Consider the following 15,758-nt stretch of genomic DNA (forward strand, 5'->3'; position numbering starts at 1 on the left):
AATCAAAAAAGTCCCATACTGTGTCATTAATACTTCCCGCCTGCAAAGCCATTGTAAATGAGATGCTCGGACCTGAAGCGGTTAAAGAACTAGCCAAAGTCTCTCTCTCAGATAACACAATTTCCAGACGTATTGATGACATGTCTGCAGACATCGAATGTGTAGTTTTGGAAAAGATTCGTATCAGTAAGAAATTTGCTTTGCAACTTGATGAGTCTACTGATATTAGTGGACATGCTCAACTCTTGGCCAATGTGCGTTTTGTGGATGGAGACGCAATCAGAGAAAACTTCCTATTTTGCAAGGCATTGCCAGAAAAAGTAACAGGAGAGGAAATTTTTCGGGTCACATCAGAATATCTTGAAAAAAGAGGACTTAAGTGGGAAAACTGCACGAGCGTCTGTACTGATGGAGCTGCAGCCATGTTCGGGTGCACCAAAGGTTTTGTAAGCAGAGTGAAGGAAAGAAACCCAGATGTGATTGTTACGCACTGTTTTTTACACCGTGCGGCCCTCGTAGCCAAGACTTTACCAGCAGACCTAGTTCCTGTGATGGATGATGTTGTGCGCATGGTAAACTTTGTGAAGACACGACCTGTAAAAAGTCGCATATTTGCATCTTTGTGTGAGGAAATGGGAGTGGAGCATAAAGCCTTGCTCTGTCATACGGAGATGAGATGGTTGTCGCGCGGCAAAGTGCTGGCCCGTGTGTATGAGCTGCGGGAGGAACTTAAAGTGTTTCTGACAAATGAGCAGTCCGATTACGCAAAGCTGCTTGCAAGTGATGAGTGGTGTGCTAGGCTGGCATACCTGGCAGATATTTTTCATCATCTGAATGAACTGAACACACGAATGCAAGGCCGAAATGAAAACCTGCTCACAAGTACAGATAAAATAAATGGATTCCGTTCAAAGGTGCAACTCTGGCAACAACATGTGGAAAGTGGCAACCTTGAAATGTTCCCTCTCACCACGAAATGGCAAGACGTCGACACTGCTGCATTGTGCAAGACAGTAGGTGAACATTTGAAAACTCTTGAGGAGAACATGTCATTTTATTTCTCTTCAGCCTTCACTGAATGCCTTGACTGGGTTAGGGACCCATACAGCTCAACATCAGTCGTTGGAAAGGACATGACTCTGCAGGAGCAGGAGGAACTAACTGAACTGAGACAAAATCGTGGTTTAAAGCTAAGGTTTGCTGATCTACCTTTAGACAGTTTTTGGTTGGCTGCTGCCAAGGCATTCCCAATTCTGGCAAACAAAGCTATTTTGACATTGCTCCCATTTTCCACGACATACCTGTGTGAGCTGAGCTTCTCAACCCTGACTGCTATAAAAACTAAAAACAGAGAGAGACTAAGAGCTGTTGAGGAAGAGCTTCGTGTGTGTCTTTCTTCAATTCCTGCCAGGATATCAGCTCTGTGTTCATCCAAACAGGCCCAGGTTTCACACTGAGTAGGTAGAAATATGAAAGATCAAAAAAGACTGTTTTCATTGTGTTTATTTGATTCCTATTCAAGACACTTTGATAAGAATGACTGTATATTGTTAATTGCACTTTTTATTTGAAAGAAGAAGAAATATGAAAGATCATAAAATATTTTTTCTTTGTGTTTATTTGATTCCTGTTCAAGACACTTCGATAAGAATGGCTGTATATTGTTAATATAGGCTACAGAGTTTCATTTTTTTACAGTTTCGATTGTTGGTGTGCCTTGTGATTTTTTTCAATTAAAAATGTACCTTGGCTCAAAAAAGGTTGAAAAACACTGCTTTAGTCATCCCGTTTCTTCAAGCAGCATAGCTGGGAACACATATTTTGTTCACAATATCTTTCAGGTAAGGAAAGTAAACACTGGCAAGCGATTCGTTTGGGCTGTGGGAGACTCCGTTGTGATCCCAGAACTGAAGCTGCTTCAACGGAACATTCCTGCGTGCAGGTTTGTGCCAGGCATGCTGCGTCAGGAGCGGGACATACTGGAGCTCTGTGTGGACCGTTAGCTAAAATTCAGTAGGAGAGAGAAACTGAGGTATGCTGGAGCACCTAACCTACTGACGCCGATAATCTGTCCCTCACAAGCAAAAGAGGATCTTGGGAGAGAAAGGAATGGGCTGGAGTGGGGAAGGGATCAAAATTATTTTTTTCCCAGAGAGGAACCAGCGCTCAGCATTCCTGGCATTGCCACAAGAGCTGGAAAACAATCCCGACTCTATCCTGTGTGTGTATCCAGGCCTGAATGGATGCAGTGTCTGTAGTGCAGCCTATAGTCCGGTGCGCTCCAGGTCGGCTCTCTGCTCCCTCACTGCTAACCCAAACACACGGTCGTCTCAAGAGCCGGTGTGGTGTCACGGCACAAGTCCACCACGACCAAATATACACTCTGTAAAGTAAACAGGAGGCCTTCAGCAGGAAGAGAAACTATTTGATTGAGCTGCGAGCGGAGGAGAAAAGGTCTCTTTAAAGTCTTAATTGTTTCTCCTAGACAGCAGGAGATTAAAGAGTGAGCAAAAGGATACTCTTGGGTTAGTTATTTGTGGGTTAGTTTAGCCAGAAAAGGAAACTCTGCCATCATTTATTTCATCTTAATATCTTTCTGAACTTTTATTTTCTTTGTGACACAAAAGAAAATACTGTGAAAAATGTTTGCACCTCTGTCTTCTCATGTACCAAAAACATACTCTTGGTAAAACAGAAGTACACTTTACAATACCTTTTACAGAAGTGATATACTTTAAAAGAAAAAAAAAAAAAAAGCAAACTGAATGTAATGTTTTCTAACACTTAATTGCATGTTAGTTGCAATTAAATAAAATGTATTATAGTTTAAATTTAAATTGAATCCAGAACTTTTGAGAGCAACTTTTTGACCAACTTAAAGGGATAGTTCACCCAAAAATGAAAATTCTGGAGTTTATTACTCACCCTCATGTCGTTCCAAACCCGTAAGACCTTCGTTCATCTTCAGAACACAAATTAAGATATTTTTTGATGAAATCCAAGAGTTTTTGCAATGCAACTAACACGATCAAGGCCCAGAAAGGTATTAAGGACATTGATAAAGTAGTCCATGTGACATCAGTCATTCAACCATAATGTTATGAAGCTACAAGAATATTTTTTGTCAACAAATATAACAACTTTATTCAACAATTTATTCTCTTCCGTGTCAGTCTCTGTCGTGTGTTCACAAAAGTACTATGACTTAGGTAGGACTTCTTTATATGTGCATCTTTATATGTAATTTCAAAATGGCTAAAGTTACTGCTAAATGCACTGACAAGCATTTATGGTCAACTAAAACTTTACTTTTACTACTTTAATGTCATTTCTATTGAAACTTGTATGTCATGTATTTAAATATATTTGTAATTACACATTTGTAATGAATAATTGAAAATATATTGAAAATAAATATAGTATAACTCTAAAGGAGAGGTCCACTTTCAGAACAAAAATTTACAGATAATGTACTCACCCCCTTGTCATCCAAGATGTTCATGTCTTTCTTTCTTCAGTCGTAAAGAAATTGTGTTTTTTGAGGTAAACATTTCAGGATTTTTCTCCATAAAATGGACTGGTTCAAACAATCCCAAATGCGATTGTAAACGATCCCAACCGAGGAAGAAGGGTCTTATCTAGCAAAACACTCGTCTTGTCTTGCTGTGCCTAAACTCTGTGTATTTTGACTCAAGACAGTTTGGGTATGTCGAAAAACTCTAATCGTATTTTCTCCCTCAACTTCAAAAAATTATTAAAAATCATCCTACATCACTCCAGAAGTACCAATTCAGTTTTTGCAAAGTGAACACGCAAAGAAGATCAAACACACTTAACAAAAAAGGTAAAACAGCAATATAGGACGATTTCGAAGTTGAAGGAGAACATTAGATGGGAGTTTTTTGCCATATCTTAACTGTCATGAACCCGAAAAAAAAAAAAAAAAAAAAAACAGTTCAGGCAAAGCAAGACAAGATGAGTGTTTGACATTAAAAAGTATATAAGTTGTAATTTTTATATATATATATAAATAACTGATCGTTTCACTAGATAAGACCCTTCTTTCTCGGCTGGGATCGTTTGAAGCTGCATTTAAACTGCATTTTGGAAGTTCAAACTTGGGGCACCATATCCATTATATAGAGAAAAATGCTGAAATGTTTGCCTCAAAAAACATAATTTCTTTATGGCTGAAGAAAGAAAGACATGAACATCTTGGATGACAAGGGGTGAGTACATTATCTGTCAATTTTTTGTTCTGGAAGTAGACTTTAAATGTAATATTGAATAACACACTACAGGGCCTGTTCACATCAAGAACAATAACTATAAAGATAACTATATTAGTGTTTACACCAGTGAACGATATTGTTTGTTTATTCTAAGTGCACACTCATCTGCTGCTTTAAATTCTCGAGCTGGTGATAGCAGGATGTTACGATTGATCAGCAGGGGAAAAAAAGTCCTGAAAGTGATTCCAACGATGACGTGTGCCTTTATCATTATTCTTTATCATACTTTGGTGTGGACTCTTCTATTCTTTAATACTAAGAACAAATTTTAAATGTATATCTTTATATTTATCTTGGTGTGACTGGGCCTTTAAAATGATAATCAAGTACTTTGCATTGTATGTTAGTCACCACAACACAAAACTAAATGTACTGCACTAAAGCACAACAAAAGATTAAGACAACAATTTAAAATGTGTTAACAAGTAAAACTTTTAATTTGGAATGATCACAAAATGCTCTTTTTAAATGGGTTAAGAAACACAGACATGAAAGTGTCACTTATATTTCAGAAATCTCATATTATCTGCAAGTACAGTACTTTTAAATGGATAGTTTCTCCAAAAATGAAAATTCTGTCATTAATTACTTACCCTCATGTCGTTCCAAACCTGTAAGACCTTCATCTTTAGAACACAAATGAAGATATTTTAGATGAAATCCAAAAGCTTTCTGACCCTGCATAGACAGTGACGCAACTGACACGTTCAAGACCCAGAAAGGCAGTAAGAACATTCTTAAAGTAGTCCATGTGACATCAGTGGTTCAACTGTAATATTATGAAGCTACGAGAATACTTTTTTTTTGTGCAAATAAAACAAAAATAACTTTAAAAACTTTTTTTGTGTTACTGGTCTGGAACTGTCTCAAGTTTCCAGAAGCTCTAAAAAGTGTAATAAAAGTATCATGAAAATAGTTCTTTATTTCATGTATTCTAAAGCCATATGATAGCTTCATGTGAAAAAAAAAACTCTCTACGTCTTAAAGTTCCAATATGACAAAATGCACAAAACTAATGGCTTCTGTAACATATCAAATTTAAAGCTACAAATGAGAGCTACAGTACTGTAATTACACTTTTGGGTGAACTCTTCCTTTAAGTTTGCCTCTTACATTCTTTTTTTTTTTTTTTTAATCACACCTCTCCTCCAGAGTTTCAGAAAAGATTTCAACAATGTCTCAAGCTGTGCATAGATTTGCCAAGTTATCAAAGTCTGCAGTCAAAAGCCAGATTGTTTCGCTTGTTTCCATTTGTGTTTTTTCTAGAGTTTCAGACCTCTGCGCAATTAAATGTTCCTCTTTCCGTAAAAAAAGAAGAAAGGGGGAAGAAATTGCCTAAGGACTAAAAATTAAATGCCTCTTGTGATATCTGTGTCCGCAGGGCTTATTAAATTTAAAGCTTTTTAAGTAGTTTTACAGTCAATGAAAAAGAGTGTAATGGATCTTTCAGTTAAACATCCCAAAAGCAAGTGCAAAATAATAGGAAGGGGAATAACTGGGTTATTATTATTTTCTTCATCTACTGAGGCAGCATGGGAATAATAAAGCTCAAGTTACACCAAATCCCCATACATAACTCAATTTATCGCTTTTCGTGCCTGAATAATGTCTTCAGGATTGTTTTATTGAGCCGTTGTAACTTTATCATTTCCTGTTGTCAGCACAGGATTGAGGATGATAGAAAACAGCACTGATTACACGTCAGTCCCGTGTGAGTTTATGTATGTGCATGAGTGATGTCCACATATCCCGATTATTACCGTAATAAACGATCTCAGATGGAAAAGCATGATCACCATCAATCATCATGAGTCAGTGCTGTAAACAGTGTGGTTGTGAAGTAAACATATCCAAAGATGCCATGAAATGGTTGACAAACACAATTTTCTGTCCTGTATGACTTATCTGTAGTTTTAGACATCTCTAATTACTTAGCTTGCTGAGCAAAAGTTTATGCAAGAACAACTTGGGTTCCTGTTTATATTGACAGCATATTAGCCATTCATAAAATAATCTACTAGTTTATAAGTTTACTTTAACATATAATGGGGCGAGACAAGGCGAATAAAGGCACCCATTTACAACAGAATTTCACAACTGCATGACGTACAAGTACATGAAAGAACATTTGTTTCAGCATTTTAAACTTGTTTTTCTCATATTCATGGCTCTGGAAGTATTTTTTCCAAACCAACTATTCATAGACATTTCTTCCACAGGTATTTCAAAACATTCTTCAATAAAGAGTTCTGAGCCATGACCGCGAAATGAATCACAGCTTTATAAGCACTGATTAAAAGGGGGAAAACAGGGAGCAAACTACAAAAAAAAAAAAAAAAAAAAAAACTGTAATTTATGTGTGTGCGTGTGTGCGTATGTGTGTGTGCGTGTGCGTGTGTGCGTGTGCATGTGCATGAGTGAGAGAGTAGATTTCTTCTCCTAAACACACACACACACGTTTGTTTTTGTGAATTGTGGGGACTTTCAATATACTTCTATAGTTTTTATACTGACTAAACGATATTGTCTATCCCCTAACCCAACCCTAACCCTAAACCTACCGCAGGCCGGTCCCCACAATGTCAAAAATTTCAGGTTTTACTATCCTTGTGGGGACAATGGTCCCCACAATGTAGCAAAAAAAGTACACACACAAAACATAGGCCAAAATATTTAGTCGTAAGCCAAAATATTACTAATATAGATCAATATTATACAACTCTTTTTACAACTTGATTTCACTATAACAAAGCAAAAATAGCTATCAAAGTAGAATTTCCTCTTTGACAAAACTAAAATAATTTTTAGTTTACTTACTAAATAAAGACAACTTGAAATACCTTAGTGTGTGTTTTTTTTTTTTTTTTTTTTTTGCTATTATTGTTATTTTATTTTATTTTTTTATGGTAATTGCAGTTTAGATATGTGGAAATATACAGTACAAGTAGTTTTCAAGTGGCAGTCTACAGAGCCAATGGAATAAAATAACTTTGATTTTTGAAAATAATTTTGATACATTTGATTTTATATTTAAAAATTCTGACTTTATTATTGCAATTCCGAGATTATATCTCACAATTCCAATAATGAAAAACAACTAGTCATTCTCTCTTTTCCCCTTGGCTCAGAATAGGAGATCATATCCCACACTTTTGGCTTTTTTTCCCTCAGAATTGACAAACTCACTATTTTTGAGTTAAATTGAGTTATAAAGTCCGAATTAGGAGATATAAACTTGCATCTGTGAGAAAAAGTCAGAATTGTGAGATAAAATATAAATATTATGTAAAAATGTTAATAGTAATAGATTTAAATAATATTTCATGCCGTGACTGTAGGTGTCACGTGCTGTTGGGAGGAGAAACTCGAAAGAATAAAGTTTCAATAAATCCAAAGTTTTAATAAATCCAAAAGCATTAACAAGACAAAAACAACCACATAATACAACAGTAACAGGGCAAATAAACTGAGGAAATGTAGGGTTATAAATACTAAACAAACAAGGACTAATGAGGATAATATACAAGAACCAGGTGCAGGGAATAATCAGTTAACTTAACAAGGAAAGGAACATGATCAAATAAGGAAAACAGGAACTAAGAAGGAACATAGATGTGACAGATCGCCCCCCTCCCAGAAGACTGGCTGGTGCAGGGCAGGAACAGTGTGGAAACAAGGAAGGCCTCAAGTCAAGTCAAGTCAAGCTTTATTGTCATTCCGCTACATGTGTGGACATACAGTGGAACGAAATGCCGTGTCTCGCAGGATCACGGTGCTACATAAATAAACATAAATATTGAACATACATACACTAGACATAGAAACAATACGTCCAGGGGGGATCAGGGAGTTCAGGGGGCCATGGTGAGTCAGACAGCTTGGGGAGCCATGGTGGGTCAGGGAACTCGGAGGACCATGGCGGAGCAGGTAGTTTGGGGAGCCATGGCGGGTCAGGCAGCTCGGGGGACCATGGCAGAGCAGATAGTTCAGGAGGCCATGGTGGATCAGGGAGCTCGGGGGCCCATGGCGGAGCAGACAGTTCGCGGAGCCATGGCTGGCCACGGGAATATGGCTGCTCTGGTGGAGCGTGCACTGGAGGGCTGGACGGGACCAGCGGAGACGTAGGAGACACAGGGAGCGCCATATCCATAATGTCCACAATGTATAAATGGCTTGCCATAGGGCTTGAATGCTGATCGGCCGGCGGGCTTGAGTGCTGATCGGCCGGCGGGCTTGACTTGCAAGTGGCTGGTGGGCTGGTTCTGAATTGGGGCCGGACACTCTCCAGACACCGGAGGATCCCTTACCTCCAGCTCAGTCCTGTGGTGTGGGAGGTCCACAGGGTGATTGTAATTGGCCCCAATCCAGAACAGAGAGTTAAGCATTGCGTCATCCAGCCCTGACATCATGGCCAGCCTAGGGTGGAGAAGCGAGCGGCCACTTCCCTGTTCTTACGGTCTTGTCATCTGTCATGTGTTGTTGGGAGGAGAAACTCAAAGGAGCCAGGACATCAAAGAAACAACGTTTTAATAAATTCAAAAGCATTAACAAGACAAAAACAGCCACATAATACAACGGTGACAGGGCAAATAAACTGAGGAAATGTAGGGTTATAAATACTAAACAAACAAGAGCTAATGAGGATAATATACAAGAACCAGGTGCAGGAAATAATCGATTAACTTAACAAGGAAAGGAACATGATCAAACAAGGAAAACAGGAACTAAGAAGGAACACAGATGTGACAGCGGAGCTAATACAATACATCGCCTATAAACAGCATATGTGAATATTATGTAGACCTATTGTTTAATTCTCTTATATGGATTTTTTCCACTTGTTACCAGTGTTTTTCTGCAGCCACTATGCACGCAGCTGCAAGTGACATAACTGTGACGTCTACTCCAAATTGGTTTATAAATCTACACTAAATACAGATTCACAGACTCTGTAAAAAAATAAAATAAAATAAAGCTATATTTTAGTCATTTTTCCAGTAAGATATATCATGTGTGATGCAGTGATATTTTCATTAGTTTCTCTGTGTGTGTGAATATGGGTTGGTGGGTGCAGGGCTGGAATAACAGGGCAAACATCCAGTATCAGCCCACTGCTTATGATTTCCAGAAGAGGGGTGCAAGTCACATGACTGAGCCCTTTATACCAGCAAACCACAATTACATAATTCAGTTGCGTAAGACTCCAGAATCGAGGGGTTACAAAATGACTGGGGTTGAAAGCTTGGTCAGGAGGTTGGCCTGTTGTGAGTTTTGTACTCCAGACATCAGTCAGTCTATCAATCACATATTTCCACCTGAATGCCGGCTGTCATCAGAATGTCTGCTCCAATGAGGCCTTGTGGGATTGTGACAATAAAAATGAATTGAATCCAGATTTGCTTTTGGTCAGCAAGCCAACAAATCTGAGTTCTTTAGAGGCATATGTTGGCGTACAGTCACAGGAAACTAAATCACTAATATTCATGCCGTTCCTTTATTAACTCCAGGATGCAATGCAGCAATAATGACACAAATGTTCAAGCGTTCTGAAGAATTAAGTTCATTTACTGACATTAAGCACAATGAAGCTGTGTTCAGGTTTTGACCTGACTCACCCCCTTGTCATCCAAGATGTCCATGTCTTTCTTTCTTCAGTCGTAAAGAAATTATGTTTTTTGAAGAAAACATTTCAGCTTTTTTTCTCCATATAATGGACTGATATGGTGCCCCGCGTTTGAACTTTCAAAATGCAGTTTAAATGTGGCTTCAAACGATCCCAGATGCGGTTGTGAACGATCCCAGCCGAAGAAGAAGGGTCTTATCTAGTGTAACGATCGGTTATTTTCATTAAAAAAATACAATTTAAATACTTTTTAATCTCAAATGCTCATCTTGTCTTGCTCTGTCTGAGCTCTGTGTATTCTGGCTCAAGACAACTCCAATCTTAAGGAAAACTCTTCAAAAATCCTTTTAAAATCATCCTACCCCATCTCTGCAGAAGTACCAACCCAGTCTTTGCAAAGTGAACATGCAAAGAAGATCAAACACTCTTAACAAAAAAGGTAAAACAGCGATATAGGGCGATTTTGAAGTTGAGGGAGAACATGAGATGGGAGTTTTTCGACATACACTGTCATGAACCGGAAAAAAAGTCGAGTCCAGGCAGAGCAAGACAAGACGAGCGTTTGACATTGAAAAGTATATAAATTATATTATTTTTATGAAAATAACCATTAGTTTCGCTAGATAATACTTTTCTTCCTCAGCTGGGATCGTTTACATCTGCATTTGTGATCGTTTAAAGCTGCATTTAAACTGCAGTTTGGAAGTTCAAAATCGGGGCACCATATCAGTCCATTATATGGAGAAAAACCCTGAAATGTTTTTCTCAAAAAAAAAAAATATATATATATATATCTTTATGACTGAAGAAAGAAAGACATGAACATCTTGAATGACAAGGGGGTGAGTACATATCTGTAAATCCTTCATCTGGAAGTGGACTTCTCCTTTAAAACACAACAAACAGTTATTAAAACAATGACTTAAAATCAGGGTTTAAACCGTCCAGGGCTGAGCCCTGGCACATAGACTGCAGGGCTCCACATTAACACTTCATTAACACTACACAAGTAACCAGATTAAAACATCAATAACCAAAAATAACTAGGCACTCACCAAAATGTAAGTATTGTTCTATTACAGTGATGCAGTCTGGAACATGGTGCCGGCTTCCTTTGAAATATGCTTAATGATTACGATTGCCCGCTCCGTCCCCCCACCCCAAATGCTGCCTGTTAATACGCACGCAAATATGTGCAGACTGGTAAAACAATAATGAATCATTGAATACCAGTTTGAATCAGTACATTATAAAGAAAACAATGCCTTAAAATGGTATCTATAAACCTGTGAACCACTGTAAACTTTTCAGTCCAAGGATTCAGTTAACGAATGCGTTCATATTAAGTTCAGAACGGCTCTACAGAGAAAACCGATTTAATCAGAGTTTGCGTCCAGATGTAAGTAGGTTATTCTTTTCCGCTTATATTTGGGCCTATACCCACTTCTCCAGGCAGCACTACACCACTGATTTAGAGTAAGTGGCGAATAGTGGATATAGCTACTGTATATAATGCATGCACTGACGGTATAAGGATGCGCTGCTGAGGCGAGGCTCACGCAGCCTCTCCAGGAAAAATTAAAATGCACAACACAGCTCAGCATGACATGTTTTCACCATCACGACTATTAAATAGTTCAAGTTTAATAATATTAGGTCACTTACATTTTAGGCGCAGTATTGCAGACTGCTTTTGTTCCATTTCAGCAGCAAAAATAATTTCAAAGAAAGACAGCAAAACCACAGCGCATCTCGATTCATTGCTGAATAAATCGTTTTGAACAAATCAGTTTAGTCAAAGTTTCATTATCCCATGCACAAACGTGATGAATCAGTCGTTTGAACGAATCGTTGAGAGATTCACTCATTAGACACTTGCCTTCACCTACTGTCGTTTTAATTTTGTTTAAAAGTGTCATTTCTTATTGTGCCCATTATTTATTGTGAATATTCAAAATAAATACTTAAAACAATCTTATAACATTATTTAATTAATTTGTTCTTTTTTTTTTCAGTGTAAATTATTTTATTTGCTAACGTATAGATAACAATATTCACATTATTGCAATATAATTTATAGATCAAATGTAAGAATTTGAAATGAAAGATGAAGTATTAATGACGTTAGGGGGGGAAATGCCCTCTATACAGGTAAAAAATGCCTTTGAATTAAATATAAAAAAAACATGCAGATTTATATGTCACAGTTGATAGAAAGCTGATGAGAATATTGCTACAAGTGCACATTTAACACAATAAAGCACACTTCTTTTTCACAAGAGTAAATCATGAAACTATTTCCTGTAAAGCTGCTTTATAGTCTAAGTTAAAGTTGTAATTACAAGCAAATGTATTGTTTCCTACTTGAAAATCATTGCAGCGTTGACCGATTCTGTTTCCTGTTTATTACCGTAAAGTTGCTTTATTCAATTTGTGTTGAATAAAGCATTGTATAAATAAGCATGACTTGACTTAGCAATGAATTACTAGAAATAGAGACACTGCAATTTTAAATTAATACCTCTGCAAATTACTGATTTACAGGGTGTGAATGTGAACATTATTACTCAAAATGCCCATTATATAATAATATAATGACATGATGACACATAATTAACTTAATTAAATAATAAGCCATTATTTTTTGTGGGAGGAACAAAGAAACATCTAGATGAACTTGGTTAAAGATATTGAATAAATATTGTCTTTTTTCCCACCAAATTATTTTTAGCTCAAACACTAATGTACTGGATGTAAGAAAGGTAAAGAAAAGTAGCAGAAATGGTTGTTCTTGCCGTTCTAGATTGACTGGATAATGCGAGCCATGGCCGATCCTGACACACGAGTCTCTTACTTCTTCAGTTTCTGCTCAGGGGCCCCTGTAAGATTAGGCCTTATTAATATTCAGAAGGCATTCGCTGCATATGGGGCCCAAGAGAGACACACAGAACGAGCTTTCAGAGAGGCCGTGTTTAGATAGCGGCACACAGGATGCTGGGAAGACAGGGGTCCCCCGTCCTTCAGACGTACATGCTTTCACATATGCTGTGAAGCGCTCAGAAAACTCAAGTGAGAGTAAGCAGACTCATGTATGACTTCTCAGCGTGTCTGAAAGATTTTCTCAATCCACTTTTTTCCCCTGTTATGCATTTTGTATTTCAAATTTAATTTGAATCATCTGTTTTTCATTTCATTTTCAATTTCTGTATCTTGAACCGCACATTTTATTGGTTAGAATGCACAAAACCGCTCTATTTAATAATATCAAGTAAGTGTATGCGTATGTTTTGATTGTCTGTGTGGTTGTAACTCCATATAAGCATAAAATCAAATGGCTGATCGTCATGCTTCTGAACTATATTCAAGTGGAAACAAAACGACAAACATGTGAGTGAATTATATACATAAATCCACACTCATACTCCAGCTATTGAATACTGATAGGCAAAACTTTAGCTATAAGACTCTTAATTGTCTAATAAATGATACAAATCAGACTATTTTGTCAAGCAGGGACAGATGAGAGTTCAGTTTATCAGAACTGCCACTGCAAGAATAATTTCAAAATTACTAATATCACTTAAAATGCAATACACAACCTACAGTATGCGCACATATTAATCATGCTAAAAAAAAAAATATTATTACCAATACTGTGCCTCTCAGAACCTCACTTGTGTGCTCAGGTTTGACTGTCTCTTCATTGCTAAAAACAGATGCATTTGTTTGTTACTTTAGAAGGGCATGGTGATTATGCCTGCTTTAAAACCAGTGCTGAGCTTTACTTCAGTATGTCATAGCCAGTCTTAAAGAGATGGAAATTTTGTCGCATTTTACTCAAGATTATTCAGTTTAAAACCTGTTTGACTTTCTTCCTTGTGCAGAACACAAAAGAAGATATTTCGAAGAATGTTGGTAACAAACTATTTTGGTTTTTATGGGAAAAAAAACTATTTTCAAGAAACTAATGCTTTTTAAAACTTAAATGCATATTATTTGTAATCTCAAATTTGTTAACGTTTATATTACTGTAAATGCAATTATTTGAACCTAAGGGTTATTTTTGACCCACTTTTCAGTTGGACTTGCTGTAATACATCTTTAAACATACCTTTATAATTGATTCTATTGTATTTGAAATATGGTTAAAGTGTACTGATGAATATACTAATAAATTGTGTGCTTTATTAAATAGAAATAAGAGGAGCTGACACATTACATGAGTCATTTGAAGTAAGACGTAATTACACTTTACAAAGTGCAGTTTATAAATAAAGTGTGTTAAGCAGCGGTCACAAAACTGTCTCTTTTTAAGTATATTTAAATGGCATTTTATTTATTTAAAAAGTGTACTTTAAAAATTTTAAGTATGCTGAAAGTGCACATTCATTACAATACAACATCATGTTGATCATTTAAAGGCCTTAGAATTTTGCATATCAAATATGATACAGTAGGCTTTATAGTAAGATTTACTATAGTAAACATAGTTACCACCATAGTGACAGACAATTTGACTTAAGACAAACTAATCAGTAAACAGAACATAAAAGCACATCTGTGGAGCTGTGTTTGCTTTCTTCACATTTCGGTCAAACGATTTCTTCCTGTTGAAATTGGTGGTTCTTGGCCAGAATGAGCTCTAAAGTGAACCAGACTTTAAGACGCAAGTCAGAGGTACCGAGGTCAAAAGTTTAAACAGGAGCATTTGGACTTCTTTACATTTCCCATCTTGGTTAACGCCAATGAGCTAAAAGTCAATAAACACTTGTGAGCTTTGACCTTAACAAGAGAAATCATAATGACAGGCGCAGTGCTCATCAAAGTATGTTTAAAGAAGGTAAGAAGGCGCTAGCAACCCATAGTATTTTTTAGACTTGACTTGGGATTTAGTGTTGTTTAGTCTGTGTTTGTTACTTTGTTTTATTTGTTTTCCTCCATTACCCTGGCAACCACTTCAAGTGTTCTAAGTGGGACTAGGGGTGAGCACTGAAACAATTTGGTTTTTGTTGCCACGGAAACAAAGATTCCCTCTTCCACACACACACACATACACATCTGGGAATTCCTCTACATGTCATTACAGGTGGCTCCCCTCACAGAATGAGTGGAAAAGTCATTAAACTCCACATTCCCCAGAGAATTAATGGTTTTTACCATTATACACTCACATACACACACGCAGAGGCATGTGCCAGCCTCTATTCAGGCACAGAGACACTGATTACAAAAAGTGACAATGCATTAAATGACAGCTGATTTGCTGCGGTTGGAGTCACCCACCCAAGTGGCTGCAGAATCAGCTGAGTGTTGACAGCAGTTCCTCCCTATTGTACAGATAAATGATCAGATTTTTCTTTTCCGCTCCAAATGATCGTATCATCACAAAACAAACCACAAAAATTATTATCAGTGCTGGGTAGATTACTTACAAACTGTAGTCCATTACTGATTACAGATAACAAAACAAAAATCGTCGTTAATAATGGAATCCACTACATTATACATTTTAGGTAATATACTGTAAAAGTGTCTCTGCTACGTCTATGTCAGGGGAAACATCCCATTAAGGACTAACACCCAATGTACTTGTTACATCGTAAGAAGAATGACATTTATGCTAATATTAGTCTGTTTCATTTTTATAACAAGGCCACAATAGCCACCCAGATCCAGTCCGTATCTAGACAAGATGGTGGATCAGCACCTAGAGATAGGCTTGACAGTCCTGAATGTCAACAGAGACCATGTCAACTAGATAAGCCCTAGAGACAGATCCCCTGCGAAGACCTCGTCACCTAAACAGCCATTGACACAGACCACAAGAACCAGACACAATCTCT

At 37.2% G+C, this 15,758-nt stretch overlaps 1 protein-coding gene across 1 annotated transcript; it reads left to right on the forward strand.

Annotated features, from left to right (window-relative positions):
- Positions 1 to 62: 62 nt before the first annotated feature.
- On the forward strand, positions 63 to 1,457 carry LOC127182060 (SCAN domain-containing protein 3). Its single transcript, XM_051137161.1, has one exon. The coding sequence runs from the start codon at positions 63 to 65 to the stop codon at positions 1,455 to 1,457; it is 1,395 nt and encodes a 464-aa protein (XP_050993118.1).
- Positions 1,458 to 15,758: the final 14,301 nt, after the last annotated feature.

This window comes from Labeo rohita, chromosome 19, assembly GCF_022985175.1.
Source record: "Labeo rohita strain BAU-BD-2019 chromosome 19, IGBB_LRoh.1.0, whole genome shotgun sequence".
Taxonomy (NCBI): Eukaryota; Metazoa; Chordata; class Actinopteri; order Cypriniformes; family Cyprinidae; genus Labeo; species Labeo rohita.

Bases quoted from the DNA above. Each gene is read 5' to 3' on its own strand.
- LOC127182060 (XM_051137161.1), top strand. From the start codon at position 63: ATGCTCGGACCTGAAGCGGTTAAAGAACTAGCCAAAGTCTCTCTCTCA.